Source organism: Oreochromis aureus, linkage group 3 (assembly GCF_013358895.1).
Source record: "Oreochromis aureus strain Israel breed Guangdong linkage group 3, ZZ_aureus, whole genome shotgun sequence".
Classification (NCBI taxonomy): domain Eukaryota; kingdom Metazoa; phylum Chordata; class Actinopteri; order Cichliformes; family Cichlidae; genus Oreochromis; species Oreochromis aureus.
The window spans coordinates 12,503,677-12,522,675 of NC_052944.1; the positions used below are offsets into that span (position 1 = coordinate 12,503,677).

The following is an 18,999-nucleotide window of genomic DNA, read 5'->3' on the forward strand; positions in this document are numbered from 1 at the left end:
CCCCCTCCCCACCCCCTCCAACGCTATTTCTCCAGCCCAAGCAGCAATTGCAGTTGACTGCAGTCGGTTGAGTCCATGCGCCGCAGCGGGGGTGTTAATGAATTCCAGCAGACTGCTAAATGAGGACTTATTAAAGTGCTGCCGCCTCATAGTTTGACATTTCAGAGCTTCTGGTGGAGTTTTAAATCGCTGCCTCTGCAAATGTCACTCGCTGACTCTCTGGAAGGGCTGACCATATGAATAGAAGCTAGTCTTGGCTATAGATTGTGAGAGAGTGTGAGTTTGTGTGGCTGTAATGGATGGGGGTGTTTCAGTGGGTCCGTATAGCACACTGTTCCTTTTTTTAATTGCACATTTCTGTGTTTCCATCCTTCCAGCTACGTCAGATGGGACGCGTCAAGGCCTGGACAGCATGAAGGGTGGAGTGTGTGCCACGCAAGGCATGAAGGTGGTCCTAAAAGTGGGGCAGAGTAAGTCCTCTCAACTCTCTTTCTGCTTTCTCTCACACGCATCCGCTCTACATGTGAGCTATCTCATGTGCACTGCATGTGTGATGGACTCTTACACACACACACACACACACACACACACACACAAATCACTTAACACACTGTGATATTAGCACGCATTAGCTCCACATCTCCCATCATCTCACATCTGTGTAGTACAGAGCAGCACACATTAGTGCGCCTTATCTTGCATGCAGCCTCTTCCACTTTTAAACTGTCTCTCTAATCTTCCTCTTCCTTACACACACACGTACCATATAGTCTCCACACACACACACACACACACACACACACACGTACCTTTCTTAATGCGTGTGTTCTTGCTGAGCATATTAGGTCTCGTTAAGTGGTAAGAACAGCGAAGAAGTGTGGGATCAGTCAGCTCTAATGAGCCCTGTTGACTCCCTTCTCACTCTGCCTTTTAACTGCTACTGACTCATGCTGGACACACACTTAAACACACACTGAAACTTAGACGCACATGCGCGCACGCACACACAATGCACACACCAGTCTGCATAATCATCAGCTCACACGTGCACATTAAGTGGACACGGACACGCATGTACCTGAGATGTCCACGGCCGGGAAACGAACACACACACACACACAGACATACGCACAGCAGTCCCCCCAGCTACAGCATGATAACAAAATGACTCCATTCTGTGTTAAAGCACACAGTCAGTGATTTTTAATGACTCGTAGCTGCACACACTTCTAATTTGTTTGGAAAATATTCACAGCTAATGACCCTCACACGGAGGTTGTTTTTTTTTTTTAAGCAGCAGAGGAAAAAAAGGCTAATTTAAGCATTTTCACTGGCCTGCACACTTCTACACATAATAGGCACCTGTCCTTCACACGACCCCCCTCACGTACACACGTACAAACACGGCCAGCCATTTCTATTTCCTTGATCTATGCTGTGTTATCAGGACTTGTGTATTGTAGGTGCTCTTCAGCAAAGAGCCAAGTGGCGCTGTTGTGGCTCTATCAGCCCGTAACATCAGCATAGTCAGCTTGGCTCAATAGAAATACCACCACACACACATACACACACACACACAGACACACTTTATTTCCCCTGGCTCTTTCACCACACAGGCGATGAAAAAAAACTACCTTCCTTTTGACACACATACAAACCACAGCTCTGTGAAGAAGATGCACACACACCTTTTTCTTTGTTCTTCTTCATTTTTTAAAAATAATTTTTCCCACCTCGCTCCTTTCCTCACTCAAACTACTCCCTGCAACACTCCTTGCCTCCTTTCCTTTCAATTTCCCCTTTTTCCCTGTCTTCACCACCCCATTCCGCTTTGCATGCCGGCCATCTCTCCTTACGTGCCCCCCCCCTCCTTACTTTCACTCTTTTCCTCTGTCTTCCTCATCTTATCTGCTGTGTGGCTGAAAGGTCACGTCCGTGTTGTTTGTCGTCTAAATAAGCGGCGTGCCGCCTCGTGGTGATCTCTGATGAGATATGGCGCTCTGCTCCGCTTCGAGGGACCCACACTTGCAAAAAACCACACATATACATTGAGCTGTCGCCTCGTATTTTATTCTTTATATATCTTGCTTGCTCTCTGAATCTGTCACATGCACACTTTCTCACACACACACAGCCTGAACTTCCTTCTACGAGCCCCTGCTGACCAAACAGCAGTTCCTATTGATCCAGCCGGCACCACCCCGAACCTCTGTTTGGTTGATTGTCAAGAGGGAGCCGCCAGCCAATATCCTTACCCTTCTCTAAATGTCAGCACATATGGGTTGATGGCTGTGCTTGACCACTGTACAGTCAGGACTACTATACTCAAAAGCAGGTTGTTATTTCCATCTACAGTAAAGTGGATAGCTCTCGTTGTTGTATTTCCCAGTCTCAAAGCTATGACATCACTACAGCATTATTGGACGGTTGCAATGTCATCCCAGAGCAACATTAATTATGATATTGAGACTGTGCATCAGAATTCACCACAAGTTTTTAGCAGATAGTGCAGCATGTCCTGATATGAGTTTTACACCAGATGCCCTTCTTGACGCAAGCCCAACGGGAATTTGTGTCCCTGGGTGGAATTGAATTGAATTATCAGTCTTTCCCTCGTCAATCAAATGTGTATACTTTGTGTGTTAGAGCGTGCGGGAAAGTAGACCCCCAGCTGAGAGACAATAGATACGACAATGATTAAATCAGACACAGCACAAAAGCAGGAACTGGGGTGGGGGTGGGTTGCAAAGCAGCTTGCAGATGTAATTGTGAGTAAGCTAAGGAAGCTTCAATAGCAAGCCCTACATATGACAGCCAGCTGGGCGTGTAGAAGTGTATCAGCAGAGCTATCAGCTGATGGGGGCCGGCACAATCAGCTGACCTGCTGGGATTGCAGCTGAGCTCGACTTTGTGGGGTGCCTGATTTAATGCCGCGCTTGATTAACTGTAAGTTTGTGGTCACTTTATGTTGCACGAAATGTTGAACTCAACAGCCCAGTGCAGCTCTGTTCTTGCAGCCCACTGTTGGACAGATGGCTCAGAAGCTAACAAAATTAGTATTTTCTGAACCATCTCTTTCAGCTTCGAGGAGTAGCACTTATACCCACAATGGCTGCATTAGCGTGTAGACGTGTGTGCACGCTTGTGCCCGTGTTTGCATGTGTCACATAAACTCACTTTAATGCCATCACCATTACTGAGGGCTTGCGAGACAGATGGCCTGATTTAGCGACTACAGATTACAAGCCGTTATGGCCTTGTGTAAATTCGCTCAGGCCAAAACAACAAACGACCTCTCTTTAGTTTCCCATTCAAACAAATGGAAAAGTGCTCATACGCAGCACGTCGAAGCCCAGTCAATATGTGCTCCCCTATAATGGGAAGGGAAGGGGGTCCTTTATTAAACCTCTTCTGTCTCTTATTTCTCTGGCTGGCTGTCTCTCTCTTTGCTAATGTCGCTTATTGGTTCCGAATCAGAGAGCTTTGGCTGTTGCAGAAGATGGAGGCTGTCTCGGTATTTCTGTAATTCCTCGCTTATTTTTCCTCCCAAGGCCCATATGGACTGCCTCCAAAGAAGGAGCCGGCAGCGGGACGCACCACCAGCAAAAACCCAGGTAAGCAGGAAATCAAATAGAGATAATCCACAGCAGATCCATCCACAAAATGGATGGAGGGAATAAGCAAAGACTGCTAGATAAAAAAGAAAAGCAGCAGGGAGAGGGGAGGGTGGAGGCGACAGATGGAGAATGTGCAGCGGTGACATCTGCGGATCTCTCTGTTTAATTCCATATTTCTCTCTCACTCTCTCCTTCTCCCCCCTACTCTCTGTCCCTCTCCTCCTCGTCTCTGCACCCGGCCCTTCGAGCTAAGTGCTGCGGGCGGGGAATGGATGGCTAATAGCTACCTTGGGAGAAGGACAAGAAAAAGTGAGGGAGGAAGAAAGAGGCAAGAGGAGGAAGAGAGACATCGGGAGAGAGAGCAGCGACGACATTTCAGAGTTATTATTGTCATTAGTTTGGGGGTGAGGGGGGGGTATTGTGCACTGTAGTTCTGTCTAGAAAGAATGAGAGACGGAGTGAAGAGAGAAGAGGAGGCAGGGGAGTGATAGAATGGAGTGGGTAGAAATGGGAGGCACATAAGGAGGAGAAAGAAAGGAATAATTGAAAAGCAAAGAGGAGAGGGGAACAGAACAAGGAGATGAAAATGGAGAGAGGCAAGATTCATGCTTCACCTCAAAGTTATTCAGTGAAGGGGAAAGAACACGATTCACTCTCAGCTGTGTTCATTTCTCCTTCTCTCTCTTTTTTTGCTTTTTTGGGCGAATTTGCGTACTATACCAGATGTGTGAATTGGACCATTCACACATTTCCCAATCACTTGTCCATACCTCATATAGGTGAGAACTGTATGTGTGAATCAGCAACAATAGTATGCATTGTTTGTGCTAGAATGAGAGCGGCGAAGCACGACGGCGAGGATGATTTAATCGCACACCTAAGAGGGATTTTACACATTTTTGACTTTCATGCAAGGACATATTAACACGCACTTAACCGCATATCTAAAAATGATTGTTCTGACATTCGACACAGCAGTTATGCCAGAATTTCTAATCCTCGTGTGAATACGCTCGAAATCATCTCAGCTAATAATTGGAATACTGTTGCTTATTCACAGTTTCTCATTGTGTTTGCGTGGCTCTCTTGGGATGTAAACAAATAGAAATACATTATTGGGATATGAACAAGAAATGCTCTCTGAATAGATACGAAAGGATTGTTGTTTTTTTTCTGTCACCCGCAAACTCAACTCACTCGAATCAAAACCATCACTCATTACAGATGTCCGCTGAGGATAAACGTCTATAAATGGATTCCAAGTCAGAGAACGGGAGACTTAAAATCGTTATTTTCTAGGTAGTTTGAAGAGGAACCAAATGAATCATGATTCCTATTGATGCAAAGTGCTGAAATGTTCAAAAATAAAAAAAATATATATAATATTTTGTATGTGAAAATAGTAAGAGGACAACAGATATAAAGAAAAATGCTCATTTAGAAACTGAAACCAGCAACATGTTTGGAAAAAAATTGAGGCATAAAAAACAGGAACAGTTGTGTAACAGTAAACACCTCATGGAGCAGCTACCTTGAAAAAAAAAAAGGTCAGTATCATGGTTGGTGTGAAAACAACAATCTAGTTCAGTTTTATTTATACAGCATCAAATCACAACAGCAGTCCACTGAGCGCTGACGCTACAATAGTGCAGAGTAAAACCCAACAATCAGATGACCCCCTGTGTGTAAGCAATTGGCGACAGTGGGGAGGAAAAACTCCCTGTTAACAGGAAGAAACCTGTAGAACCAGATTCAAGGAGAGGTAGCCATCTGCCACCACTGGTTGGAGGTGAGGGTGAGGAAGACAGGATAGAAGAGGGGTAAAAAATACACCTTCTCTCAGCCTGAGCCCACTTAAGGTGGATTAAGGTGTTGAGAAACTGTCCCGTGATCTGATGGCTCAAAGGGCAACCATTGTTTTTGAAGTTGATGATGCCTTTAGGCTAAAGAGGAGCACGTGTTATCAGATCCGTGATGATGTGAGGAGAATTAGTGCAAATGGACGGGGTAACTTGCACATCTGTGTAGGCTCCGTCAGTGCTGAGCAACATTACCATTTTTTTATTTTGTTTTTTTCACGACAAGGCCATCCCACATTCTGCTCATATTACACGACATTGAAAAAAGTTAAATTTACTGATTAAATATAAAGGAGGCTCAAATAATTCAATGTCGTGTGAGAATGGGAAACCTTTCGGTTGCCCAGAGGATTCCCAGACTGTGAAAAGATGTGGACAGCGTGGGGAACGTGCTCCTGTTTGACTTGTTGTAAATGTTTTACTGGCATCAAATTCACTATGAGCAATTTTTATTTTTTTAAATGAGATTAATCAGTTTCAGTATTTGATATGTTTCGCATTTCACCCCCAGTAGCTCGGATAGGCTCCTCCCCCACGACCCTGAATTACATGAGTGGAACATAATAGATGGATGGATATCATTTTCAGTCAATTATATTAATATATATTTATATAATATTATATTGTTTGACTGACTTGCAAAACAACATATTCCGTTTCTATTTACATTTAACACAGCAACCCAACTTTTTCTTTTTTTTTTTTTTACCAAATTTGTTTTGCAAAGCAGAGAGAAGCTAAGACTCACCCATTCCAGTTATTTGCACGAAATAAACAAAATACGAGTAAAGATTCAGATTATAGCTTTGCATTACAGTCCTAATGTGCACCCATCTAAGCCACTGATTATGACAAGGACATGATTTGAATTTCCGCTCCTGTTGCCAAGCCGCAAGCTTTCGCTTTTCCTTTCACCTGCTTTTCTCTTTGTTTTGTGACACCTCAAAGTTCCTGATGTGATTCTATACGAAGGGCTCTGGTGCACATCCTCCAAGTACAAATGGATCGAAAGAGACAAATTAATTCTGTTTAAAAAAAAAAAAGAAGAGCATTTTATGTGGGGAGCAGCAATGAGATGCCATAATGCATGAGTTACTGCTGCTCTAGGAATTATGTAATTTTGTCACATCCTCTTGAATGTATTCATATAAAAGGTTTCTGATGGAAGCACGCGCTCATTCACACTTTATTTTGACAAAATGCCTGAAATTTGCATTTGTGCGGCAGCCCGGTGGAAACATAACTAATGTGGCGAGTGTTCGAAAACAGCTCCAAAAAATATGTTAAAAAACCGAATATAAGACCAATTACTCCTCTCTGAAATGTGACAGCTGGCTCAGAAGCAAGGATGAGACGACACCTTGACCCGTTCTTTCATTTCTGACCTGTTGCGTGTTTCTCTCCGAGGTGGAATCCGCTAATGATATGAAATAGATGGAAGCAAAAAAGAAAAATAAGGCCTCGGAGTCTGAACTTGTGTGATTTAGAAAAAAAAAATTAACACAGAAGAAAGGAAGGAGACGCGCAAAAATAAGGGGAGTGAGAGGCGGAGAAGGAGAGGTGAAGGAAGAGGATATAATAAGGAGAGCAGGTGAGAGGCGGCAGTCATAATGGAGACGGAGAATGAGGGATGTTGGGTTAATGGTGGGAGGAAGAAAGAGGGAGGAGGAGCAGGGAGTGTAATCGACTTCTGGCATTAGTGCTCTGCTCCCAGTCAGTCCAGCGCGGCAGGGGGCCTCGCAGCAGGGGGGAGGAAAGGGGATGAGGTGTGTTTGCTTGGATGTGTACGTCAGTATCGCTTGTGTGTGCGCCTTTGTGTGTGTTTGTGCTGCAAGGTGCTGAGCTCAGAGCAAGGTGGGTCATTACAGCTACAATAACCCGAAGATAGAAAGAACCACGGAGCGAGGGGAGGGCGAGGAAACGGAGGAGACGCCGGAGAGAGACAGACGGGGAGAACAGAGAGGGATGTGTGCCAAGAATAATGATAGACCAATCCAGAGGCCCTATATAGCAGAGACTCACATTACCTGCCTTAACCAGTTCACAACTCACATACACATGTCCGGTGCCAGAGCAGTCCGTATCAGCCCTGTTTTTATAAATGCACACGCACACTCGCACACCTCCACACCATCATTCACCTGCTGAGTTCTGACCCGACCTCCCGCGGGCAAGACAGCGAGCTCCGAGGCTGTGAAGATCTTAGGTTTCAGGCGAGACGCGGGGCGGACAGAGGGAGCAACGGGACCCGAGTGTGACAGACAGTTTGATAAACAGACAGACAGATAAAAAAGACAGACGGGCGGGCAGGGAGGCCAGCGGGCAGGCCGAGTGTGTGGTCTGGTGGTGGCGGCGGAGGGGGGAGGATCTCTTTATGTGGCTGGCTGTAATGCTAAGTAAATACAGTTGTTAAGGTTAGGGAAATAGAGTGTATTACCTTGATACACACTGCGGCTCAGCCAGGCTGTCCGCAGGAGTATATACTGCTCAGTACACTCGCATTCACTGCGGACATTCCTCGCTGCTTTATAGGGACTGCTGTCCACTCCATCACATCAATAAAGAGACCACATATAAGCTTCTGTGAGAGCTGCTGCATTCCACTGGTTTATGCCTGCTAGTTTGGGCTGAACCATCGCCATTACTCATGCTATTGTGGTTCACAGCCATAAGGAATGGTATGCTTATTTAAAAGCTCGTGAAAACGCAAGTTGTGAGAGCAAGCTGTGTTATTGCTCCGGTGCATTGGTCGTGATGAATTGTGCGGCGCCGGGAGCAGCTTGTGCTACCGGAAGTAAAGATTGTTCTGTGATTCGTTTCAGGCGGCACGGGGAACTCCAGCCAGCCTCGAGGACCCTTCGGGGAAGAAGGCAGAGGTGAGAACGGGCCTCTCCAACCCTCCAACATCGCTCTCATCGCCGGCGCCGCGGGAGGCTCTGCCTTCCTCCTGCTGGTCACCGCCGTGATCTGCGTCGTGTGCTACAGGAGGCGGCACGCCAAGCACTCGGACACCCACCACCCTCCGCTGTCGCTGTCCTCCCTCACCAGCCCCAAACGGGGAGGCGGCGGGGGCATCACCAGCTCCAACAACAACGGCTCCGAGCCCAGCGACATCATCATCCCTCTGCGGACGTCAGACTCGGCCTACTGCCCGCACTACGAGAAGGTGAGCGGGGACTACGGACACCCTGTCTACATTGTCCAGGAGATGCCGCCTCAGAGCCCGGCCAACATCTACTACAAAGTATGAGGTGGCCTTTGCTCCGGCCAACTGGACGCACCCGCCTCCCTCCACCCGTTACCGACCAATCCCTCCTCCCCACATCCCTGCTCCAAATGAAGCCACAGCAAAGCTTTCCATCACAGCTCCAACCCTGATCCCCTCAATACTGCCAGTATTGCCCCTCCGACCCCCTCACACCCCCAACTCACTACCCTGTGAGCCTGCACCCCTGGCCACAGTTGTGTTTCTAGCCGAGTAAGCCTCCCCACCCCATTCTCACACAACCAAGTGTGTGTAAAGGGCAATGTCGTAACCGTGCATAGCCTTTGTTAACAAGGCCCTCGCGAATAGGCAAGAGGCTCTGAGTGCCCCCCCTTCTTGTTAACTCAGAGCTAAATGAGCCCCCCCCCCCACACATGTTGAATTGAAGAGTCCTCCCCTAAACGCCAGTGTGCATGTGCAGCACACACTGTTTTTTTTAAAGGGGTAGGGACCTGCCGCTGGGAAATGTGATGTTTTGAAGAAGTAAAAAGGAAAAAGGAGAAAGCAAAGGACAAGAACAGCAAGAAAAACTAGTCCCCTGACCCCCACTTAGCACCGCAGAACTCCATCAGCCAATCAGAGTCCGGCCCCTACCACTAACTCAATAATAGGATGCTAGTTTGTATGTGTTTGTTTCTCCTGAGAAAACGCGGGGGGAAGAGGGGGGCCTCGGACTCGCCCGATCAGCACCGTCCGAGCGGCGGTCACATGACCGAGCCAGGGCCTCTACGCAAGGTCTGACCAATCGGTGACTCTCAGAATCTTGTATATTTTAATAATGCGTGTGACTGTGAGAGCGAGCTACGAACTCGGTCAATAATCATGGCGGTGCTGCTGCTCCACATTAGACGTGTGCGTGCAGTTAGTGTGCTTCAAGTACGGCAAGTTTGCATATGCGCGCGTGGGGTTTAGTCTGTGTGCGTGCGCACGCTTTGTGCGTGAGTGACTGTGCGAATGTGTGCGTTCTTTAGACTTGTCTTAAATACCAAAACACAAAATAGTGAGCGAATATCAAAAAAAGTGAGATTTTTTATCGCTATTGACACTTATAGATTATATATATGAATATCCAGTAAATAATTTCTAGATGTTTTTTTTCCGTTTTCTATTGTTTTGTTTTACCCACTCTGTTTAAACTACACTTCTGTTGCTAGACATTTTTTTGTTTTTATCTATTTTTCTTTTTCACAACTTAGAATGACCTTGTTTACCCCCCACCCACCCCCACCTCCCCTTTGTATATTAATTTAATCCCTTTTTTGTTTTTTGTTTAATTTTTCCGGTGAACAGAGGTCGTTTCTCTCTTCCTCTCTTCCCTCTCTCATTCACGCCCTCCCTCCTTCCTCCTCCTTTCCCTCCTTCCCTCTAGGGTCTCTGAACTCTGTGTATATTTTTATAGCTCCTTGTACTATGCCGTAGTTTTGAAGTTTAGACCTCGTTTGTGGAAGTGTTGAGGTAGAACCATCTATGAAAGTTTTTTCTTTTCCTTTCAAATGTTTTTTTTTTTTCGGAAGTGAAAAGAAGTTAGGGGCGGGGTAGAGGTGGGGATGAAGAATAAAGGAAGAACAGGGGTGAGAGAGAGAGGAGAACTGTCTGGGGTGGAGGAGAAAAGCGGCGTCTGAATGCAGAATTTAAAAAAAAAAAAAGAAAGCTAGTGGGGAGGGAGGGAGGGAAAGACTGAAGGAATTGCACACTTAAGAAAAAGAGGCCGAGGGAAGAAGAGGACGGGAGAGGCAGGAGCGCGAGATGAAGGATCCCGAGGAAAGGAGGGATGGAAGAGTGGCCGGTGAAGCAGAGAAACCTCTTCTTTAAATGGAGAGTCTCCCGTATGAGGTGACGGACCTACAGCCAAAAATGGATTTTTTTGGAGGAGCTGAACTCTTAACCACGACAAAGAGAGATCTCATCACACACACACCCCCACACACACAAACACACACACCTACTGTGACTCGCATTTTGGATTTGTTCCTCTTTTCCGCCAAAATTTGTGTTGAAATGCATCTCTGTGTATCACACACGCTCACACACACACACGCAAAAGAAAATCCCACCTTGTTTCTCTCTGACACACTCTGACGCCCTCCCAACACAACCTAACGCAAATTTCACACCTTTTAATGACTGTCACAAATGCCTCTTGATTGCATTGAATGGCGTACATTGTCTCTCACACCCGCTTGCACTCCCAACACACACACTTGCACACACACACGCTCAACAAAAATGCTGATTACTTTCATATGACTCTGTGTTTCTGTGATTAAGACTGACCCAACGGACACGGAGGGATGAACAGAGCGACTGTGTGTGTTTTCTCCTCCTCTGCTTTTAGATGCTCCCACGCTTTCACAAGCACACACATACACACTCACACTGTCTCTCTCTCTCTCTCTCGCGCGCGCACAAACACAATAGTGCCCAGCACCTCGACCTCAGAGGGCAATAACATCGCTGTGTTCAGAGGTGCAATGTGTTCACATGTGCATACTAATAAAGCTATTTTGTGTTGCTCAAACATGCTTATGGCTTATGTGTAAACTGGATGGCAGTGGAGAGCTTTTCCCAAACACACACACACACACATACACGCAAAGCCTCCAATGCTGTAGCCATGTTTTTCTGTGTGAAGCCAGTGTTTAATCTGGACCTTCTGACATTTCTCAGCCGTGTTTTTGTACCTGACGTCATACAATGAGATACGTTTCACGCTTAAGTGTCACACTCGTCTTAAACTGACTTTGTTGGGCACACGATGATATTCGGATATGTTTTGTTTTTTCGTTTTTGTTTTTTTTAACCCAGTGGAGGAGTTTGTATTTGACTGTATGAAAATTGATGACAAAGATGAAATGACTCAAGTTCTTCTTTTTGTACAACTGCCAACATGTGTTGTGTTTTTCTTTATGTACGCTGTTAAGTCAATGTCTGTTTAAAGTTGAAACATGCTCAGAATACCTAAAAGTATCCTCCAAGCCAAATGAAGTGTCTGTTACTCTCCCTTCAGCAGCTTCTGCGACTCATTGTTTTATTTTTTTGTGTCAACGAGGGCGGGGCGGGGTGGGGGGGGGGAAAGTAAACTTTGCGGACTTTCACGCCGTCGACTCCGACGAGGAAGCCGCTGGCCTGTTTTCAGCCCGCTGCGCTCCCTCTCCCGCTCCCTCTCAGCAGAATGTCAAGTATCTCTTGGACTTTTTCCTTCTTCTCCTTTTTTTTTTATTATTATTGTTTGGTTTTCATGTCGATGTTATTTCAAAGTTGTGTCTCTGGCTCTCACCATTTGTGTTTGACTGGTCGACTCGACGTGTTGGCTTTTCTAAAAAAAAAAACGAAAGAAAAGAGGAGAAAAAAACAACACGGACACAGCCGCCATTGTTTGCTTTGAAAAGAGAAAGAAGAAAACGCTGTTTCTATGGAACCGGGGTGAGAAGGGGGGGAAAATAATAATAATAATAATAATAAAAAAATAAGCAGCCACTGCCTAGCTCCCTCACCTCTCCGCTGGTGAAAGTGTACGTATGTGTGTGTGTGTGTGTGTGTGTAAATGTGTGTGAGTATGTGTGTTTCTTTGTGCCAATAGCCAGCGAGCGGAGGCCACGGAGCAAAGGTGGCTCTCATATGTGACGTGTTGAGACTTTGTATTTGGGACACCTCCATGTGAGAAGGGTTTTTTTGTGTGTGTGCGTGTCCTCTCCTCCTCCTCTTCCTCTCTCCTCCTTTGCTCTCCTTGTCTTACTCATCACGGCGACCCCTGAGCCCTGCTCCCTTTCCTTCCACGTTCCCCTCGCCCCCCCCCTCCAACACACCTCTAAAGAGAGGAAAAAACTAGTACATTCCTGGTTTGGAAAAAAAAAAGGTTGAATAAAAAAACAAAAAAAAAACAAAAATGTTTAAGCACCACTCTTTTTGTCCCGTTGTGTGATTCATTATTGTGTGAGGGTCTGGCTGAGAGCTTTTGTTCTGCCTGTGTGTGTGAGAGAGAGAGAGTTCCTGAGGCCTGCTAACCCTGCCTGTAATAGAAGGTCTCTCCCCTTATCTCTGCTCTGGGCTCGTCTCAGCAGGGGCTCTTTCACTGCCTCTGCTAATAACACACACACACACGCACATGTTCTCCCATCGGTGTTATCAACAAGTTATCAAACCCAGCTTCGTTAGTGTTGAGCGTTGCTTGGCAACGTATTGACAGAGCTGATTCCATTCTCCATCACCCCTCTCTATACCCCTCTTCCTCCTCCTCCTCCTCTATTTCCCCTGGCTCCTTGTAGCCCCGTGGAACATTTCTATGGCAACCGTTAGCGTCTTTCTCTGTCGTACAAAATTCATCCGGATGTGGGTTTGTGTCAGTGTGTGCGTTTTTAAAGCCCCTACAGGGCTCGATGTGCCACCAGGGTGGCCTAAGTCTAGGTGACCAGGCAGCTGCCTTTGCCCTTTGATCTGTGATGTGTGTGAGTAGATTACAAGCAACACACACACACACACACACACACTGAGCCCACCTACACAAACACAACCTCACTGTCACACACCGGCATTGATCCTGAAAGACACTTGTCATTGCCTCTGCCATGACAACCTGTCAGCGTAACTGAGGCCAAGTACAAAGAAGGTTTGGCAAAAAGTAAACATTCAGTCGGGGGCGATCTGCTAAGACTTCTTATCGATGGCACAGCAGCAGTCGGCGCCGCATTTTGTCACTTTCACTTCGCTCCGTTCATATGCAGTCCAGCAGGTAGTAATCTTATAAACCTTGAGCATAACCTGCTTGGAAACACAAATGGTGTTTGCTGGGACTGATAAACAAAATTTTGAAGTGTTTTCAAATGAGACCTGGTTCAGCAGTTTCAGGGGTTGTTTTCTTTGCTTTTTTTTAAATCCCCAAAATTCTTGTCGAAGCACATTTTAGCAATAAGTCAGTGTTTTAGTAGGCCACACTGCATAATACCTGAAAACTATGACAGAGGAATGATGCTCTTACAAATAACCTATGACGGGGATTTCACTTATGCTGATAAACCAAAACATTACAGTCACCTTTCTAAGATTGTCATGGTCCCTCTTAGACCAGAACCACTTACTGGAGTGTCTAGCTAACCTGCTGAGGGAGGCTGCTGCCATCAGTGATAGCCATAGTGTCCACAACGATGTTCAGATACATGTCAAAGTAACATCCAGGACCCGATGATCATTATCCAATACACCTGCCAGGGGTTTTAATGTTGTGGCTGACTGGACTATGTTGCCTGATTTCACCTCAGCTCAGGAACCAGACAACATTCTTAAAAACAGGTTTGATCTACTTGTTAGGAAGAGCCAGCACCTGAGCTCAACTCAGAGCAATGCTGTCTAAAAGGCCACGGTAAGTGAATACACCAGTGTGAGGGTTTATCGAACCAATTTGTACTTGGAATCAATTACGGAACATACAAAACCTAACAAGAGAGACACATTTGCTATTTTATCTACTGTAAGTGACCATAAGCAAGTTTAGTTCACCGTAGGGACACAAAATGAGAATATAGCATAAAACTCATGTTACTCTAGTTATTTGTTAAAAATGAATTTGACTTCACACAAACAGAAATTAAAAAGAGATGTATTTAGAGTATACTGTAGGGACACGCTGCTGTGTTTGAAGCTTCGTAGCAAGGCTGTTACTTAGAGCTTAGACCACTTATATATACCACATGTAGCACCATTACAGCTGTGCTGTTATGTTGCCATAGCCTTAAAATCAGAAATTATGCCGCTGGTTTAGTCGATTAGTTCCACATGTAGCCTTCGTGGATGGTTAGTAGGTATTTCTCATCTGAAGGAACCGGCCAGGAAATGGCTAACACTAAAGAACACAGCAGCTGCCAACATATTGCTAACTTTAATACCAAACCAGTAGTAATAGCGCTGCGTGAATAGCTTACTGTTGTTGCTAATGCAGGGGAAACCAGCAGCAATATTCTCTTCAAAGAGGAACTAATGCTAATCTAATGGCTGTTAAGCTGTAATGAGTTTGCTCGCTTCTTTCCAGTCTGGTTTAAAGGAAGCCTGTTTAGACTATCGAGACTGCTATGGTCTCCTTATCATTACATGCTCATCATTACTCCTGCTAATCTGTTCTGCTCAATGCACACACAGATGAATATTAATGCCATGGAGGATGATAGCCGTGTGCGTGTGTGCTGCATGAACACACACAGACAGATGCAGACAGGCACCAAAAGTTCGAACGACTCAGGCGCGCGTACAGAAACGGCGAACACGCGCAGTCTTGCGTGCTCTCCGTGTGTTGCCAAGTGAGACGGCTGAGCCTCCTCTTCGGCTCCGTGCAGGGAAGAAAGCTGCAAGCGTTGCACACACAGAAACACACAAGCCTCCTTGCCTGGCACTTTATCAGAGCAGCAGAAGGAAGGAAAGAGAAAAGAATCAGTTTTAAGTGAAATCAATAGAGAGATAATCCCCTAAATTAGATTTTGAAAAGCTTCGCTGCTGATGCACAACTTAAAACCCAAGGATTGGCCCACTTGACTTACCAACGAAACAATCCTCGAGTAAGACGCATTTACCATGGGAATGAGTGAAGGTCAAGGATAAGAGTAGAGTCTGAGAGAAGTGGGGATAGAGGAATACTTTAAATCAAAGAAATATACCGAGGAATCTGCATACCGAATCAGGGTAAAAAAAAAAAGTGCTGTGATTACAATGTCACTGTGATTAATGTAGTGTAGCACCTTAGCACCCGGAGGAGGAGAGCTGCACAGAGTGCAGGGATGGTTTGCACCTGACAGACCCGAAATGTCACGTCATGATTAGAAAAGAGATGAAGGGTTAAAAGGTCAAGCTGTTTGATTGGATGCAAAAGCTTTTCTCTGTGTGGCCTGATCTGGAGGCGGATAGAAAGCTCCAGTGGAGAGTAATTAAACCTCAGCCGAAGAGGAATTATCAGTAGAAAATCCATGATTTTACAGTACTGATGCCGGCAGTTTCTCCTCGGTGCCTCGGGATTCCTCGCAGTGCCCCTCTCCCTCCTTCCACAGCTCTCTGTCTGACTCAGTCTCGCTCCCCTTTTGCCACCTGAATCCCACTCATCTTTTGTCCCCCCCCCCTCGGTCTGCCCCTACCTCCTCCTATCTTTCACTTTCTATAACATTCCCGGCGTCTCAGAGTGAGAAAAATGTTACAGTTAATAACAGGCCTGATGACAAGTGCAGCTGCAATCTGCAAATGCAGAGCTGATGGAAAGAATGAGAGAGGGAAGCAGGGAAACGGTTAGAAAATAGCTTGGTTGCACAGTGGGGGGACGTGTTGTACACATTATGTGTTTGGCTGGAGGATATAACAGCATTAATTTCAGATGATTAACTTGTTAATATTCCTGAGTGGATAGAGCCACTGCAGCCTTTGTTGTCGCAGACGAGCTAAAGTTTTGTAATGCCTCCGCTTGTCACGCAAACAGCTCCCCCGATGTCCCCCACCACCTCCGCTACAGACACACACCATTATGCATACACACAACCGAAGGCCGCAGGAAATAAAGTAGGTTGTGTTCAATTAAAAAAGCTTTGCCTCTAAATTTGATCCCCAGCTGCTTTAGAAGGATCCCATCATTATGTCTGAATACTTATTATTTTTCTCTCTCCGTGCAAATTGTTTTAAGACAAGCGTAATCTTCTGTTCTGCAGAGTAATGGTATCAAAGTGACAGTTTGGTAAACATCTCGCATGAGCAGCAATTGTCCAGTTATAATTTGCGGGTACTCAGCATGGTATGCTTGTCAAGCTTAGTATTCCTTTGATGTGCACGAGGCTGTAGTAAGAAAGCTACGGAGTTTCAAAAAGGATTGGATTACTTCCAAATTTTACTTAAAAAGAGTGAAAAAAATAAGAATGGCAACATTTGAAAAGCATCCAAACTACATCCATAAACTGCAAATCTCTGTGGCCTTCAGCTTTTCCTCCTGTCTTACCGGTCAGAATCCCTACCGTACTTTTCGGACCGCAAGGTGCACCGGATTATAAGGTGTGTTAAGCGAAACAAAACAGTCAGATAAGTCAAACTTTACTCCACTAATTCTTCTTGCTTCCTCCACTTCCGTACCATTGATTCATTAATGTTGAATTCTCTCACAGCTGCTCTATTCCCATGTTGTTGCAGTATAATAATGACTAACCTCGTATTGTGGATGGATTATCTCAGTTGTTCTCCTGACTGAAGTTTGGTCCATTTACAGCATCCTGCCATGCGATTGCATTTGTCTCTAACCATCAGGAATCCTCAGGTTAACTTTTATCGAGTGGAAAAAAGTTAGCATTCATCCTCCAGCTTCACTGTTTATTATGCTAACATAGCTGTGTCGCTAGCAATCACGTAGCACATCATTATACACCAGCTAGCCAAACTTCAGTAACCCTACAAACGTCATTGCTGTTTAGTTTTCTGTCTTCATTTATGTTGGAAGAGATAGCAGAGCTGTACGTTTTCATTTTTTCAGAACTCTCTTAGTCAGAACATGCTATATCATGTTTAGGAGGAAACTAGCGAGCTAACTTCCTGCTAACTTCTAACTCTGTTAAATTGAATAAATTCTGTTTTCATGGATAGCTGGTTAAACTTAATTGTTACATCTGGTGAAGCAGCAACACTGATCATTTTATTAAAAATGAAAGAATTTAGACAGTTTTTAACTCTCTGTGATGCCGCAGTGTTCGTTTGACTTTGGAACCTCAAGCAGAGTTTGGACCCGGATTACTCCACGAGGCTCCTGACTACGGTAGCCGTAATGCTCTGACAATCCATCAAGTCCCTCCTCTCATCCACACTCCAACCTTTTCTTCTCTCTCACTACATCCGCCCCCCGTCTTTTGTCTTCACTAGGGAGGTGCACATCAATATAAGGACTCATGAATGCCAGCTGGAAATTGCTGGAAATAAATTGCTGAAGCTGTTGGAATGGACCTGAGGAAATCCACAAAAACTATAAAATGTTTACCCCTGAAAAAACATGACAACAAAAAAAAAAATCCCAGCATTTTATCTGTTTCTACCGGCTGGCATTGCATATAAAACACAGGGACACAACCACAAGGTAATTAATACGTAATGCATCACACACAACTATAAATGCCAGCAACGATGTTGGTCTCTTTCATAGCCTCTACAAAGGTTCACTGCAGAAGTCTAGATGAGGCCTAACAGTAGACCAGTTTCCACCGGCACCTTGCTGGTCAACAGCACCAGCATCATTGTTAACTTGATTTGGCATAGATTTTACGTTGAATGCCCTTCCTGAAGCAACCCATTTATCTGGGTTTGAGACTGACACTAAGAGTACACTGGCTTGTGAACCCCTAGTGGTTGGATTCAGCCCATTGTGGCTTTGTTAAACACTTCCTTTTGTCTACCTTCATAAAAAGTGTTAAAGTTTTTGTTAAAATCCTTCTTTATAACTGTAATTTGTACTGAAAGCCTAATCAGCTTCTTAACTCTCCAAAGTAACATTAAATTGCTGTTTTTTTTAATTGATTGCAACAAATGATAGTAATTCACAACGCCCTCTTTAAATGAGTTTCATGTCTTTAAAAAGGAGATATTACTGATTGTGTTTTAATTCAACAAATGATACTGTAAAAGTGCCTCACAAATGTGACTTAGAGGCTTTTATGCACATACGCTCGCACAAGAACAGTACACCATTCTAGCAAAGCAACATACTGTAAGCAAATACATTCCACTCTTTCATCTAGACACTCAGAGCAGACAAACACCACAGAAACCGCATTCTCAAAGAAATTCCGATCTCGAAAAACAGCCCTTACATACTGGTGAATCACGGCCAAAGTTTATTTCCTAAACACCTTTCCGTTGTTTCATCTCCTGCTTTCTGTATTTCAGCAGTCTTATTCCTATATTTCAATTCAAATAAAACTACTGGCATTTGAAGTTCAGGGCAAAACTGAAGAAATGCCCTTGCTGTCTGACAAAGAAGCTGTGTTACTGGCATCAGGGTGGTCTTGTGGTCAGAGAGCCCCACAGCTGAAGGATTGAGAGCTCTTTGTTCACAAACATCTACCCTGGTGAAGTGTCCTCGAGCAAGACACTGGAACCTGGAGAGACTTAGAGCGTGTGCATGTAGGAAACTACACAAAATGATCAAATCTGGAGGTATATAGGTATTTGTATGAGTTGTGACAGCTGGTTTCTTTCACAGTGTTACATGACTATTGCACAATCCTATGAGCTGTTAGTTGGTCTAACAGCCTCACACACT

General features: G+C 45.0%; 1 protein-coding gene across 1 annotated transcript in view; it reads left to right on the forward strand.

The window, feature by feature from the left end:
• Positions 1-11,747, forward strand: part of efnb3b (ephrin-B3b) — an 88,719-nt gene extending 76,972 nt beyond the window's left edge. The window contains exons 3-5 of the mRNA XM_039609464.1: positions 378-470; positions 3,552-3,614; positions 8,299-11,747. Of these exons, the coding sequence (XP_039465398.1) occupies positions 378-470; positions 3,552-3,614; positions 8,299-8,726 (584 nt within the window). The 3' untranslated portion in view covers positions 8,727-11,747. The remainder of the gene's footprint in view (positions 1-377; positions 471-3,551; positions 3,615-8,298) is intronic.
• Positions 11,748-18,999: the final 7,252 nt, after the last annotated feature.